This window comes from Schistocerca americana, chromosome 8, assembly GCF_021461395.2.
Source record: "Schistocerca americana isolate TAMUIC-IGC-003095 chromosome 8, iqSchAmer2.1, whole genome shotgun sequence".
In the NCBI taxonomy this organism is placed as follows: Eukaryota; Metazoa; Arthropoda; class Insecta; order Orthoptera; family Acrididae; genus Schistocerca; species Schistocerca americana.
The window spans coordinates 45,463,863-45,480,758 of NC_060126.1; the positions used below are offsets into that span (position 1 = coordinate 45,463,863).

At 38.0% G+C, this 16,896-nt stretch overlaps 1 protein-coding gene across 1 annotated transcript in view; it reads left to right on the top strand.

Moving 5' to 3' along the window:
• LOC124544800 (scavenger receptor class B member 1-like) overlaps window positions 1-16,896 on the top strand; it is a 202,329-nt gene that overhangs the window by 165,097 nt on the left and 20,336 nt on the right. The window contains exons 5-6 of the mRNA XM_047123484.1: window positions 8,366-8,566; window positions 12,699-12,926. Of these exons, the coding sequence (XP_046979440.1) occupies window positions 8,366-8,566; window positions 12,699-12,926 (429 nt within the window). The remainder of the gene's footprint in view (window positions 1-8,365; window positions 8,567-12,698; window positions 12,927-16,896) is intronic.

Genomic DNA, 16,896 nt, shown 5'->3' on the forward strand with positions numbered 1-16,896 from the left:
GCTTTCCATCGCCGCATTGAATTCACTAAAAGGTGGTGCAACTGCATGTTGTGGCTGCGGTAGCGGTGGAGCGGCGGCCGCCGCATCGTTTTGCATTGCACGGTGACCCTGGACGAGCTGTCCAAGGGCATCCAATAACGCCTGCGTCTGCTGATTCTGCAAGCGATAAAATTCGGACAGTACATCTGGAGATTGTGGCGAAGCCATGACACAAGTAAATTAGAGTAATACGACCGTTAAATCGTCGTCGCCAAAAATGTTGTGGACTGGCAAGACAGCCAATCCACAGTGACGGGTAACCGAAAGACACGCGCTTAAACTCACGCAGGCTGGCGTGAGGTCTGAAACAGGATACGTAATGAATGCTATAAAGAAAAGTACGTAGCTGCTGGAATACTTAACTTTAATCCACAAGTGGTGAACATTGGTCTTGTTGATACAGTATATGCGTCATTAGATACATAGCAAAGGATAATTGGCGCCTTGCTAGGTCGTAGCAATTGACGTAGCTGAAGGCTATGCTAACTATCGTCTCGGCAATTGAGAACGTAATTCTCAGTGAACCATGGCTAGCAACGTCGGCTGTACAACTGGGGCGAGTGCTATTAAGTCTCTCTAGACTTGCCGTGTGGCGGCGCTTAGTGGCGACACGCGGGTCCGTCGTATACTAGCTGACCGCGGCCGATTTAAAAGGCTACCACCTAGCAAGTGTGGTGTCTGGCGGTGACACCACATTAACACTGGCACATGCATAAGTCATCGGCTGCGGAGGCCAATCGTTAGGAGTGTTCGGTGCACTGCGTGTTCGGACACACTTGTACTCTGCCCAGCTTTGAAGTCTGATGTTATTTCCGTCACAGTTCACCGCCTGTCCTGTTTTACCAGTCTGCCGAGCCTACACCTCCGACATCTGTAATCAGGTATCGCATGCAACATCACGACGTCTGGATATAGTTTCAACTCAGTTTCGCCATGTGTTGAAGACACTCGCCATAGCACTTCTCAAACACCCGACTTCTCGTGCTGTATCCTAATTGCTCGCGCCGAGCCCCTGGGCCATCACAATCTGATTCAAAAATGGCTCTGAGCATCTACTACTGGATTACCAGGAAAGATTCCAATCACAGTCCGTTTGAAGCAGTACTCCCCTAGATTGAAGATGGTATGGTTGCTGTTGTATTCAATCCCGATGCTATATCAGTGTTTTATCGTCAATGTTAATGTCCAAGGGTTAGAGTAAACCAGCTGTGATGCATAGGAAACTACAACTGGATTCCCAGGAAAGGTTCCAAGCACAGACCGTTTGAACCAGTACTTCCCTAGACTGTATTTGGCATGGTTGCTGTTGTATTCAATCCCGGTGCTATTTCAGTGTTTTATCGTCAATGCGAATGTCCAAGGGTTATAGTAAACCATCTGCGATGCATAGGAAACTTTAACTGGATTCCCAGGAAAGGTTCAGAGCACAGACCGTTTGAACCAATACTCCCCTAGACTGTAGTTGGCATAGTTGTCGTTGTATTCAATCGCGATGCAGTTTCAGTGTTTTATGGTCAATGTGAATTTCCAAGGATTAGAGTAAACCAGCTGTGATGCATAGGAAACTATTACTGGATTCCTAGGAAAGGTTGCAATCACAACCTGTTTAAAGCAGTACTCTGGTGGACACATGTAGTCATGGTGGCTATTGTATTCAATCCCGATGCTATTACTGTGTATCATCGTCAATTGGAAGGTCCATGAGCACAGTTTGGATTCTGTAGAAATATGGGAACACGTGAGGCAATACTGACCCTACGACTTATTTTAGAAGCTAGATTAAGAAAAGGCAAACCTAAGTTTCTAGCATTTGTAGACTTAGAGAAAGCTTTTGACAGTGTTGACTGGAATACTCTCTTTCAAATTCTGAAGATGGCGGGGGTAAAATACAGGGAGCGAAAGGCTATTTACAATTTGTATAGAAACCAGATGGCAGTTATAAGAGTCGAGGGACATGAAAGGGAAGCAGTGGTTGGGAAGGGAGTGACACAGGGTTGTAGCCTCTCCCCGATGTTATTCAATCTGTACATTGAGCAAGCAGTAGAGGAAACAAAAGAAAAATTCGGAGTAGGTATTAAAATCCATGGAGAAGAAATAAAAACTTTGAGGTTCGCCGATGACATTGTAATTCTGTCAGAGACAGAAAAGGACTTGGAAGAGCAGTTGAACGGAATGGACAGTGTCTTGAAAGGAGGATATAAGATGAACATCAACAAAAGCAAAACGAGGATAATGGAATATAGTCGGATTAAGTCGGGTGATGCTGAGGGAATTAGATTAGGAAATGAGACACTTAAAGTAGTAAAGGAGTTTTGCTATTTGGGGAGCAAAATAACTGATGATGGTCGAAGTAGAGAGGATATAAAATGTAGACTGGCAATGGCAAGGAAAGCGTTTCTGAAGAAGAGAAATTTTTTAACATCGAGTCTAGATTTAAGTGTCAGGAAGTCGTTTCTGAAAGTATTTGTATGAAGTGTAGCCATGTATGGAAGTGAAACATGGACGATAAATAGTTTATAGAAGAAGAGAATAGCAGCTTTCGAAATGTGGTGCTACAGAAGAATGCTGAAGATTAGATGGGTAGATCATATAACTAATGAGGTGGTACTGAATAGGATTGGGGAGAAGAGGAGTTTGTGGCACAACTTGACAAGAAGAAGGGATCGTTTGGTAGGACATGTTCTGAGGCATCAAGGGATCACCAGTGTAGTATTGGAGGGCAGTGCGTACAGTAAAAATCGTAGAGGGAGATCAAGAGATGAATACACTAAGCAGATTCAGAAGGATGTAGGCTCCAGTACGTACTGGGAGATGAAGAAGCTTGCACAGGATAGAGTAGCATGGAGAGCTGCATCAAACCAGTCTCAGGACTGAAGACCACAACAACAACAACATTTGAAACAACAAGATTTATATAAATTTTACAATGTGGAACCATGGTAGGCACGCCATAAAACTTTTAACAAATTGCTTAAAGTGCTGCTGATGGCTGAACAATCCATTTTCATATCATATAATGCTGTCATGAGGACTTATGGGTTCATATAAATTTAATGAATGGTTAGTATATTTCCTAAATTAATGGCTCATACATAACAGGCTTTGTTAATGAGCATGTATAGTAAACCTACTTAATCCTGTGACTCAATCAGGTAAGGAAATATGTGGTGTCACCGCCAGACACCACACTTGCCAGGTGGTAGCCTTTAAATCGGCCGCGGTCCATTAGTATACGTCGGACCCGCGTGTCGCCACTGTCAGTGATAGCAGACCGAGCGCCACCACACGGCAGGTCTAGAGAGACGTACTGGCACTCGCCCCAGTTGTACAGCCGACGTTGCTAGCCATGGTTCACTGACAATTACGCTCTCATTTGCCGAGACGATAGTTAGCATAGCCTTCAGCTACGTAATTTGCTATGACCTCGCAAGGCGCCATTACCAACCTCACGCCAGCCTGCATGAGCTTAGACGCGTGCCTTTCGGCTACCCGTCCTAGTGGATTGGCTGTCGGGTCAGTCCACTACAAAATATATATAATGATTAATTAGCTTAACAAGATCTTTGCTTCAAACAATTGTTCTCCTGCTGAGCACAACCATCGTCACCCAGTTTCTGTTTTTAATACATTCCAACCCAACCATTTCCTCCATTAGTGGTATCTGGAGCTCTGCTCTCCTGTGGACAGAGATCTCCCACACAAGACTACATCCTATCACAAACTCTTTGTAAAACTATGTTTTCTCAGTAATTTCACAAGAACATTTTGCCCTTCTGGTCCTTAAAATCAGTTTGCTGCAGAATTATAGAACACATCCTGAGTTTGAATATTATAAATTTTGTAGAGAGCAAAAAGCTCAAGTCCACAAATCAGCACAGCTTTAGAAAACAACACTCATGTAAAACCCAGCTTGCTCTTTTCTCTCATGCAAACTGCAAACTATAGATGAAGGGCAGCAGGATGATTTCAAATTTCCAGATTTCCGAAAAGGCTATGACACAGTAGCCCACTACAGATTTTTAACAAAGGTATGTGCATATGGAACAGGCTCCCAGATATGTGACTGGCTCAAAGACTTCTTAAGTAATAAAACCCAGTATGTTCTCCTTGATGCTGAGATTTCATTTGAGACAGGGTAATACCAGGAGTGCCCCACAGAAGTGTGATAAGACCGTTGCTATTTTCTACATACATAAATGATCTGGCAGACAGGGTTGCAGCAATCTACTGTTGTTTGCTGATGATGCTATGGTATACAGGAAAGTATTGAAGATAAGTGACTGTAAGTTGATATAAAATGACCTAGGCAAAATTTCTAGTTGGTGCGGTGAATGGCAGCTGGCTCTTAATGAGGAAAAATGTAAATTAATGTGGATGAATAGGAAAAAGAAACTGGTAACATTCAGATATAGCATTAGTAATATCCTGCTTGACACAGTCACATCATTTAAATATCTGAGCATAATGTTGTGAAGCGATATGAAATAGAATGAGCATGTAAGGATTGTAGTAGGGAAGGCAAATGATCAACTTCGGTTTAGTGGGAGAATTTTAGGAAAGTGTGGTTCATCTGTAAAAGAGACCACATATAGGATGCTAGTGTGACCTATTCTTGAGTACTGCTTGAGTGTTTGGGATCCACAGAAGGTTCAATTGCAACAAAACAGCGAAGCAATTCGGAGGTGAGTTGTTAGATTTGTTACAGGTGGGTTCCATCAGCATGCAAGTGTTACTGATATGCTTCAGGAGCTCAAGTGGGAATCCCTGGAAGGAAGACGACATTCATTTCAAAGAACACTACCAAGAAAGTTTACAGAACCAGCAATTGAAGCTGATTGTAGAATGATACTGCTGCTGCCAACACACATTTTTTGTAGGGGCCACAAAGATAAGATTCAAGAAATTAGGGCTCATGTGCATGTGTATAGACAGTCGTTTTTCCCTCATTCTATCTGTGAGTGCATCAGGAAAGGAAACAACCAGTTGTGGTACAGGGTACCCTCCACCACACACCGTACAGTTGCTTGCAGAGTATGTACGTAGATACAGATGTTGGTGTAACTAATATTCTCATGTTCTTGCCCACTCCTTCCTTTTCCTTTCTTCCTGCCTTGAAAATTCTATACAGTTCCTGATTAATTATCTCGCAATGTTGTACCCCCATCCTTGATGGTTATCAACTTGTATTTTTTTGGATGGTGTTTTATTCTTGAGATGAGTCAGTTGTGGTAACAGAGTTGAGCTGCATGGCATCTTGTTGAGATGTCATGGAATTCTTTTAACAGTACACCCCATATCTTGTACTAATTGTGACAGTAGATTCTGTACAAATTTCCTAATTCTCTCATATATGTCCTGTGGGATTTGAACTTGGATGGTACACTGAGATATACATCAACTGTGTCCTGTGCCTCCTCGTAATTGTTTTTCATCACTCCCATTTAAACTGAGGTCCATTACCTGAGATTATCCTAACTACACACCCTATTTGTACCAAGAAGTCGCTGTACAGTGTCTTTGATACAGTGAGTGCAGTAGCCCTACTTAATGGTGTGAGCATGACAAATTTAGATCCGAGTTCAACTACTAGTATGGACCAAAGCCACACTATGTCACAAGATTTGGTCCCATTAAGTCTTCTGCTGTGACTGATGCAACTTATTGGGTGCAATAGGATAGAGCAGCACTTAAATTGTCTGTGTACTTCATTTTGCCTTGTGACATGCTTTGCTAGTGGAGAGACATTTCTTATCCTAAGTTTCATGTTATTAAAGTGGATTAAGTTTTACAATTTCAGAAATCATTTCTTCATCCCAAAATGCGCATATCTGAGGTGTGTATACCATATTACTTTATTATTTCTTCTGGTATTCAAAGGGCCGACAGTGAGTCAGTGACCTCTTACAGCAAAAAAGGATTGTCTTCCTAAATAAATAAAATAGTCTGATATTGGCTTCTCCTCTATTTCACCATTTCTTCTTTAGCCCTATGAGTGCTATATTCTGCATTGAAATAGTGGTGAAGTTCTCAGACGACATTTTCTCAGATGGACTAAAACGAGAATCTCCAATGTCCTCTCTGACCCTTCCATCTGGCCCACTAATGAGCATGAGAATGCATCATCTCTCTCTCTGTGTGTGTGTGTGTGTGTGTGTGTGTGTGTGTGTGTGTGTATGTATGTATGCATGTATGTATGTTTTCCCTTCTGGTTTTGTGTCCAAAGAATAAATAGCTGAACTTCTTAAAGCCCCAAACCACAGTAAAGTCTTGATCTCAGTCACTGGGTAGTTCTTGTCATGCTTTGATAGCACACAGTACCACATGCCGTTGTCTTCTTCACTCTCTCTATTTTCCTCAATGTCCTGGAATATGGTGAATCTGATTCCCATCTTGACTAAATCAGTGGCCATGCAAAACCAACTGATAAATGGAAATGGAAATGCCATGTGGCTACGGCCTCCTGTCGGGTAGACCGTTTGCTTGGTGCAAGTCTTTCGAGTTGACACCACGTCGGTGACTTGGGTGTTGATGGGGATGAAATGATGATGATTAGTACAATACAACACCCAGTCCCTGAGTGAAGAAAATCTCTGACCCAGCCGGGAATGGAACCCAAGGCATTAGGTATGACATTCCATTGCGCTGACCACTCAGCTACCAGGGGCGGACATCTGATAAATCAGGATGACAGTATTGGTGCTATTACCAATGTATGTTTCAGTGCCTGAAATTCTCTATCTTTATTTGCATACCACATTCCTGGAGTCTTTTTTTCTCATTAATGCACAGAGTCTCAGAGCTAACATGTCCATTTTGATGAGCTTTTTATAAAAAGCTCTAAGAAACTCCAAGAAATTTTCTTAAATCCTTTCTGATGGAAGGTGTTGAGAACTGTGTGATTGCCTATACTAACTTTTCTGAATTTGGTGAAATTATTTTCATGTTCCAAAATAAGATTTCTCTAAATTTATGGTTATTCTGTGGTTCCTCAGAGCACTGATCAATACCTTTAGTGTTCTGTTTGATCCTTCCAAGTTTCTTTTGCAATTAACATAACCAAAGATTTGTTTTGGCTGAAGGGGAGTCATTGATAGTAAAGCTGTGTATTTGTGGCAAAATGGATGTACTCCTATCTGCTAGAAGCTTAATCTGAGATCAATCAACAAGAAGACTTTCACCCTATAAAATCTCTGAAATAGTTCTTCTAGTTTCTCCGGCTTGTCCATCTATGGCAGCATGATTGTGCTGGTCTGTCTGGAATCTAACACAGGACATATAGATCTGTCCTCCTTCTCAATGACTCTCAGTGGATTTTCATATACAGAAATTGCACGTTGAATCACATCTTCATGTAACATGCATCATATTTCTTGCCCTATTTTTCCTCTGTATGCAAGTTGTATTGTGCAAGTCAGTACAAATAACTTGCTGTGTTACCTCACATTGAATTTATATTGAAAACTTACTGCTCCTGTCTTTTGTAGTAATGATTGTTGATTAATATTTCCATCATTTCCCCTCTATTGTCTGCACTGATAATAGTAATACCTACAGCTCACTGCCTGAGTAATTGTGTGTAAAGATGACTGCCTGCATATGGGCATACTGTTTCCAATGAGAAAAATATACTTTGAACCTTGCTTGTTTTTGATATCAATTAACTGAAGTGTGGATAATTTTTGAGTTACTGTAGTGTGTATTAGTTTACAAGTAGTCACTAGAAAGTTTTTTATTGTCATTTTGTTAATTTCATGTGACAGATTCTCCAAGAAGACCCTGAGGTTAATAGTTTGTTGGTGTAATTTGAGCATACCTTGTATCTGCTGTATACATTGCCCACTAGAATCATAAATATTTTAGTTACTCCTAATAAAACTGTGAAAGAAAATTCTACAAGGATTTACAAATAGTAAGTTATCATTCAATATTGAACTAACAATAATTGGATGTATCTAAATAGTTAACACAAAACTTCATGCTAATTGGATTACATAATAAATTATTATAAGTGTTAATAATACTACTGCTGTATAACAACATCCCTGATTATTTACAGCTATAATCCTGGATTTCTACTGTCATAATGTGATTGACTGTTACACCATGCATAGTAAACTTTCAACCTATTTCTCAGTATCTCTTACTAAGTGTAACAGTGTGCCACATTTTCCAAAGTAGTGTTCCATAAGTTGCAATCAGCTGCCCAACAAATCTGTGCAAAATTTAAAAGGCAAATTATCCTCAGATGTTAATGAGTGTACCTTAGTAGCTGTATTCAGCCTGTCAGAATGATATGCCTCTCACTACACTGCCTTCTTTCACACAGAGCATTACACATGTCATGAAGGACTCTTCATTCTTCATGAAAATGGGGCTGAATCTCGTGATTGGACAGACCAACTCACAGCCTCTGGTGCGGATGACGGCACGTGAGTTCATGTTTGGCTACGAGAGCACACTGACTACGCTTGGCAATACATTGATGCCTTCTTGGATCTACTTTGGAAAAGTTGGCCTTGTCGACCGGGTAAGTTACACGCGCGCACATGCGCACACGCACACGCGCACACGCATGCGTACACTCACGCACACGTGCACGCACACGCACACACAGAGACAGAGAGAGTTTAGTGAGAATTTACTTGAGGCCTGTCTGAAATGCTTAACACCAAAAGCAGATTACAGATACATATGTTTTCAGGTTGGTGTTTGGGTTCAAAGGTGCATATGCTAAAGACTTCTGTCTGCCCTGAGAATAGTTCATACATCATTGAAGTAAAAGTGTTCAACAGGACACCTTTTTCTAATTTATTTTCAAATTTTCTTGTGTTTAATTTTTGGTGTGTTTGGCATTGTTTTATAATATCTGAGATATTAGGCTGATAATAGCAGGCTATAGACAGGGAAGAATGATGAGTACCTGAAAATATGTAATACAGCAAGAATAACAATTGCTAAAATAGTAATAAGTGCATTGGGAAAAAGCAGAATGAAAATCTAAAAGAAGTGGAAGAATCACTGGGGGAAAAAGCTACAGGTGATGAAGATTATGACAAGTGACCACAAAGTGCCTTTGTGAAAGGCATGATAGCAACCTGAAAGTAAGAAAGTAGAGTCAGAGTTTCTCAAAAATTGCTGAACATAGAAACTTTCACAGAAATTTTAACTCTGAATTACCGCAGAGAGAACAGTTGAGGTCAAAAAGCCACCAGAATGAAATCAAAGATCAGTAAGACTATAGCTAATGATATCATCTGCACTGAAAAACTTACAAGAGGTGGTCTGGTGACAGGGGGTAATATATACAAAACAACAGACTTCTGCTTGGAATGGCTAGGAAGAAGCACTCATTCTGGTAGTGTACTATAATATATAGGTGACAAAGATATTGCACAACTGCAGAAGTATTTCCTTACTGCATGTCAGGTATCTCATATTCTTAAGATTGTTGTTGCATTTGGTGGAAAAGCAGCCCAAGTCATGTATTGGAAATTGTCAGGGTGGTTTGTGAAAGGATAAAACTGTTCTATATAATTTATGAAATGTCACATTGCTAACATGCTAATGCAGCTGAAATTGTGACAGAAACATAAAATAGTGGTTTATTAAATGAGGAACTGAGAACATGTCAGGTCAACAGCTTATGAGAAAAGCACATTTTCAGTATAAAAATAAGCATGTAATTTCTTCACTTAAGCTGTTGCAAAGCCACACTAATTATCATTTCGCCAATTATTGCTCATACTTAAAAAATGATATTATTCTGTTCAAAAAGTCTGTAAATACTCGCATATTGAAGTAGATAAGAAAGTTCTACATTTAAACCACATGCAAAAATAATATCCTATTTGTGTGCTGCCATTTACCAAAAACTTGTTTTCACATCTCAAACTGTTTATGAAATTCAAGGGATGTTACAAATATTTCATTATCATTAGCGTGCCTGAGTGTAAGTAAATGCACTAAATATGACCCATTATATCAAGATGCTGGCAAACAATGTGTCATACATTCCGGCTCATAGGCTGGTGTGTTTCTGCTGCTGCCTGTGCTGACATCCAGCTACCACTCTGTGCTGCTCCATTAGATAACACAGACATATTTCTTACAGCAGTTCAAGCTGCCTCACAATGGTCTCTCCTATGCAGATTAACATGCTTTCTTTGTGTATGCACCTTAAGTTCAAGTGGGTGATTATGTTGACAGCAACATAGTAATAACAGGTGAAAATCCAACACAACTGTCAGAAAGAGCGAACGAGGCTCTCAATGATGTCCACAACTGGTCATTAAAAAATAAAGTAGCCCTAAATGTAAAGAAAACTAACTATACTAACTTCCAATTGAACAAAAAATGCAATGCCACTAGAATAAAAGTTAATAATAATGAATTAGAATGTGTAACAAGTACCAAATTCTTAGGGATGAATGTAGACAGCCAACTGAAATGGACAAACCATGTCAACATTTTGGCAAAGAAATTATCCACAGCATGCTATGCTCTTAGAATCCTTGCACCGGTATGCAGTAATACCCGTCTTAAAATAACATATTACGGATATCTACACTCAGTCCTCAGCTATGGGATCATGTTTTGGGGAACAAGTGCCAGTAACATACAAACTGTGTTCAAAGTACAAAAAAAAGCCATAAGGATAATAACAAACAGCAACAACAGAGCCCACTGTCTAGAATTATTTAGAAAGCTAGGCATTCTAACTGTTTCTTGTGAGTATATCTTTCAGAACATAATGTTCATTAAGAAAAATCTCAACATGTACAACACAAACAGCCTAATACATGACCATGAAACAAGAGCTTGTCACCACCTCCATCTAGATAGAAAGAACAAGGCAAAGACACAAAAAAGTATATTTTATAATGGGATAAAACTGTATAACAAATTACCACAAGAAATTAAAGAAATAAATGAGCCCCTCACTTTCAGACAAAAGCTTAAAACCTTTTTAGTAAGTAAAAGTTGTTATACTGTAAAAGAATATTTAACATAGATGTAGATTATTAGCGACATATGGCATTATCACCAAAATATTATGTAATTATAAATGTGTGAATGACTAGTTATAAAAACTACACAAAATATGAGAAACCTGTTTCATTGTAAATGTAAATGTGTGCTCATGTGTTGTAAACTGACGACATCCATACAATATTTATTGTTCCATGGATGAATAAATAAATAAATACATAAAATAAATGTAAACAGATTCCAGTTCCTCAAAACTTTGATAAGTTAACTTACAACAGAGTAGTGAACCACTTCTCTGAAAGTATAGTTGTAACTACAGCTCAGTTTGGTGTCTGAAAAGGTTTCTGTAATGACTAAAAATGGTGCAAGATCATGTATTCATACATTGAATAAATGTAACATATGTAGGAGAATAAATTCACTGCTGTAAAACTACACCAGTGATGAAAAGACTGTTGGAAACAGTCTCTACCAAAAGTATCTAAGAGTAAACATCCAAATCAACCTCAAGTGGAATGCCTACATAAAACAAATTGCTGAAAAAGTAGATGACAGACTGATATCCATAGGAAAAATTTTAAGGAAATGTAACTTGTGCAGGATAAAGTGGCTTGCTAAACAAATGTTAGACTGATTCTTGAATATTGCTCAACATACTGGTATGATCCATACCAGGGAGGATTAATAGAAGAGTTAGAGAAGACCCAACAAAGAGTGATGCATTTCATCACAAGTTCACATATTCGGTGTGAGAGTGTTACAGAAATGTGCAAGAAACTCCAATGGCAGATGCTACAAGAGAAGCATTGTGCATCAGGTAGAGGCTTACTATGAAAGTCCAAGACAATACATTCTGGGAAGAGCTCGGCAACATACTATTTCCTCTCATATATGTCTCATAAAATGATCACAGTGAGAAAAATACAGAAATTAAGAGTTGATATGGAGGTCTACTGACAAGTGTTCTTTCCACGTAACATTTTCAACTGCACAAGATATAGGCATATTGATTTCAAGCATTTACAGGTTACTAGCCTGCAACAGCTGATTGCCATGGTGGGCTGCCACCTTTGAGCCTGTGCAGTTGCTCCCAATCAAGGTGTTACACGTGGGGAGGGAATGTTATTTCCTACAATTCCCTTTGTGTACTCAGCTGTTAGAGCCTCATTTGTGGTAATAGGCTCCACCACAGGAAGGGGAAGTTGACACAGCAGAGGCTGTCTGAGTCACACCAACACTATTAATCACTGCTACTACAATTTATAAGAATATTTGGACTTGTTTTATATATATAATGCTACTGTTTGTATTAAAGAATTCTTGAGTTTGCCAATATGTAGGCAGGTGAGAGTGTTCTGTGGAAAGTAACATAAATGCTTGTGTCACTGTAGTGTTTTGAGTAATATGGCCTTTTTTGAACTAGCTTTTTTGTGTCCTAATAAACATATATAATCATGCACAGAGTAGTCTAGAAGTAAGACTCATTATCATCAGCATGAGTAGATTAACTGTAGCCAAAATTTGTAATTAGTATAGTTTAGAGAAACAAAATTTCAAATCCTTGAAGGCTCTATGTTATGACAATTACAGAACAGAATGTGTGAATGAATGAATAGTGAAAACGCTGCCTGAGAAGAGAGTTCTGGTGTAACATACCACTCTGTTTACAGATGTACGACTTCTCAGGTGACACAGCAACAATCTTCACAGGGTCAAAACATCTGGGGAAGGCAGGCTTAATTGACACGTACCGTGGCTCGCAGCACCTGCCACATTGGCATGGAGATCACTGCAGCAGTGTTGTGGGTGCCAGTGATGCTTCCAAATTTCCATCACTCATCAATCCCAATGACACATTGCTCATGTATCGCAAGTCTGTGTGTCGTGCAATGCCCATGGTGAGTCATAACTCTGTATTTATGATTTTATTTGTTTTCTGGTTACTGCTAAATACGTAGCTAAAAATTGTATTTTTCACTGAATCAGAGTAAAAAAGAACACCTTATTAATTGATGGAGCAGACATTTGAAATTTCCTGAAAATGTACCATTATTCTCCCTTCTTTATGTTTAACTCTTTTCAAGGTGTCAGTGTTTTGAAAAATAAAATAGTTTCATGTGTTTTACTCAACCCCTGTCCTTCAGCCCTGATTGTTGCTAACAACTTTCAATAATCTACTTATTATTTCTAATATCTTTCTCTCAGTAAGAGTCTATAGCTCCCTCCATTATAATATTAGGAGAAAATATTGTTGCAATATGAAAAATTTATTCCCATCAATCACAAGAAAATCTTTAAAGTTCTGACACCCTCATCTGCCTAGTAATCACTTCGGTTTTAGTCCAATGAGGTATCATATCCCACATATTCCTGAATGAGGTTTCAATAAAACCAGGCTTTCTTAACAAAACTTGAAAATAAAAAAAATTGAAAAACGTCATTCAAATGTTCTGTGAAATATTTTGTATAAAAGTAAAACATTTTACAAAACATTTGACCAATTTTTCTTTTTCAGAATAATAATTTTATCCTCCTATGATTTCGTTTTGTAAGTGGTATGTAAGACAAGACACCCTGCAAAATAACATTAAATGCCTTCTCTGAAAACTGTCTAGAACAGATAGTACAGAAGCCTACTCATCATGGAAATATGTTGGAGTTAATGGCAATGAACAGACTTGACTTCTTTGAGGATGTTCACATTGGAACTGGTATCTTTGCCCATGAGGTAGTTGCAGCAAAAATGATAACCAAATCGCAAAGGGCAGTGAAAGCATGTAGAAAGATTTCAGTAAACTGAAGTAGTATTGTATCTCAGTAAAGAGATGTAAGCATTCAGCTCTGGATAGGAGCATGCAGAGGAATTGTGGCTCAAGTCTATGATGCCATGGAGAGATATGAAGAATATATTATTTATTTTTATTTATTTATTCAGCCATTTGATGTATTGCAATTAATACATGTTGTATCATTAAATGAAGACCTGGATATTCTGTTCCTCTATATAGTGAAATGGATTCAAAGTGAATACAGTAAAATGTTTTAAGGAGTTCAATACCAACTATGTCAGCTGACTTCCATAATGCATAGTAGACTGAATTTAATTTACTACTTACACTTTTGATTTGCTCTGTCTATGTTAATTTATCATAAAGGTGGTGACCCAAAAATGTTACAAAGATACTTGCTCAAGTTTATTGATTTTTAGCTCTGGCTTCTACTGTGTTGGTCAACTGCTTTTAAGGCTTATGATGCTGCTTTTTTAAGGTGCCCTACAGAATTGGTAAAAACAAAACCCATTATAGGATCACTTTGTTGTCTGTTGTCTGTCTGTCTGTCCTACTGTAAAAACACTTTTTCTCAGGAATGGGTAGGAATTTGTGCCACATCCTATAGTCTACATTTCCATGGTAATGTAAAATATTTACATTTCTATGTCAATACAGTCAAAAGATATAGCCATTTATGTCACACATTTCGATATTTTGCAGTATAGATATCGATAACGGGCAAAAATCATTGAAATTCTCAATTCCTGGGATGAATGAACTGTCTATATACATAATTAAGTTTTATATATGGATGATTTCTGTTCTTTTGAACATACAAGTCAAAGAACATAGACACCATCCCTGTATAACATTTATATATTTCACACAGAATTATGATATTTCAGTGTGGATGCACAACAGTACCTGAATCCTTGTGGGAACATAGTTAGGCAGCAAGCATGTGGGTTAATTGACAGGGGGCATTTCTCTCTAGCTGGCGGCATATGAAGATATGGGTCAGGCAGGGGATGAACTTGGACAGCTGAAGTGGCTGAGGCAATTACTTGCATAAAGCGGGAAATGAACATTCGACTCTCTGCCTGTCACAAATTTTCATCTGCACCTTTGAGTTCACTCAGTGCTCTGATGCAGCTAAATGTGAGACATTTCTTTCATCATAATTATGTTTGTACACTACCCTTGCTGCTCTTATCTTAATTTGTGTATTTTAGCATCAGTTTTCAGTTTCTGAAGCAGTTATCTTGCCTAAGTAAAACTCTTTTAGCTCAATGTGTAGCTCTTCCAGATCCATCCCCTCAATAAAAACACAGGTGTCATCTGAAAATATGATGGATTTTTGTTGTATTTCATCAAGAACATTCCTAATATATTCTAAGGAAAGTAGTTGCCCTCTAACATTTTCCTGTAGCACACTGTTTAGGATGTTCCCCATCTTTGAATAATATTTATTACCCTCCTCATGTAATATTTCTACTTCTGATAGTGTTCATTAAGTATGATTTTATCAGATTGAAAGCAGTGTCTTGCACTCACAGAATTTTATGTCTTCAAAAATAATCATGTGATTAACCAAATAAAAAGCTTTTGTGATGGGTCGCAGAATACACCATTTGTTAATTCTTCCTTGTCCAGTGTTTGTAGTGTATAATCAACAAATCGTTGGGTCACTGAAGTAGTAGATTCTTTTTAAAAAATAAAAGGGGGGGGGGGGGCGATATTCCATGATATAAGGATGTTTATTAATCTATTTCACAGAAAATGTTCAGAGATTTTTTTATATATAATACTAACTTTAGTTTTCAGGTGCCATACAACCACCTTCTTTGTACAGTGGTAACATCCTAACCGTTTTTGAACTCTCAGAGTACAGTCCTCCTGTGATGACTTTATTAATCATGTTGCTCAGGGTTTTAAAAATAAAATTAGGTGACAGTTTGATAGTCTTATCTGAGATACCATTGATGTCTTGGATCATGTTTTTCAACTAATTTATGATTATCATGACTTCTTTACCACTTACAGGAAACAAATATATGGAATTTCTTAGTGGACATTTTTCTCTAGTAAAACATTTAGTGGTATAGCAGTTGTTGTAAGAGGTGACATATTCTTTGTTACATTTGTGCATACATTTATTAAAGTAGTCATTAGATGCTTTGGCAATAGTTTTCAAGTTTGTTCATGAAGAATTGCTCACCTGATTTCCATGGGGCTACCACTTTTGTGTATCCCTTGTTCCATTCCTGAATTCATGTTCATCTACACTGTTTTTGCCTTGTTGTCTGAGTTTATGATGAACTTTTCAATATCTATTTTCAATGTGCAATTTGATTTTGGTGTAGTTTTTTATATTCCTTATAGTACAATTCTATACAAGCACTTCGTTTTATGTTTACTGTTGCTCAAAACAGTGATAGCCTTTGTAATTCATTTTTTTCATCTTTTCTTATTTATTACACATCTATTTTTGATGGGAATGACTCCTCAGTACATTCACAATATCTAGTTGTGAAGAAGCTAGAACTGTTTACACTGCCTTTATCACTTGTGAAGTCTTGTTAGCCAGATTGTGGGTTGAAGGTACTTACATTGTTGTCATTCATTGTTGGTATTTAATATAGGATTTCTTAGGCTTCACATTTTTTTCTACTGAGATGACTAGATATCAGTAGTCATGGAATATTCAGCCATTGTTGTATAGCTATCTGCCTGAATCTGAGTGATGGTATAATCTATAACAGTAGTTATGTTTCTAGAAATTCTATTATGGTTATTGACTCTGTAAGGCATATTATATGAGATTTATGTTGAGGAAAGATCTTCTTTCAATTTTGGTACCTTAATATGATCGATTTTAAAATCACAACATATTCTTATTTTGTAGTTACTGCTGCAACTGCTAACTGCATTTAGCATGCTATCCATTTTTTCCCAAAACTAGCTTAGAACTACTGCTAGGATTATTGTAAACATTAACCATTATATACCTTGTATTCTAATTAAAATTTCAATTGTTAAACACTAAAAATCTTTTTCAATACTGACATATTATGACAAAGATAGATTGATATTCCTT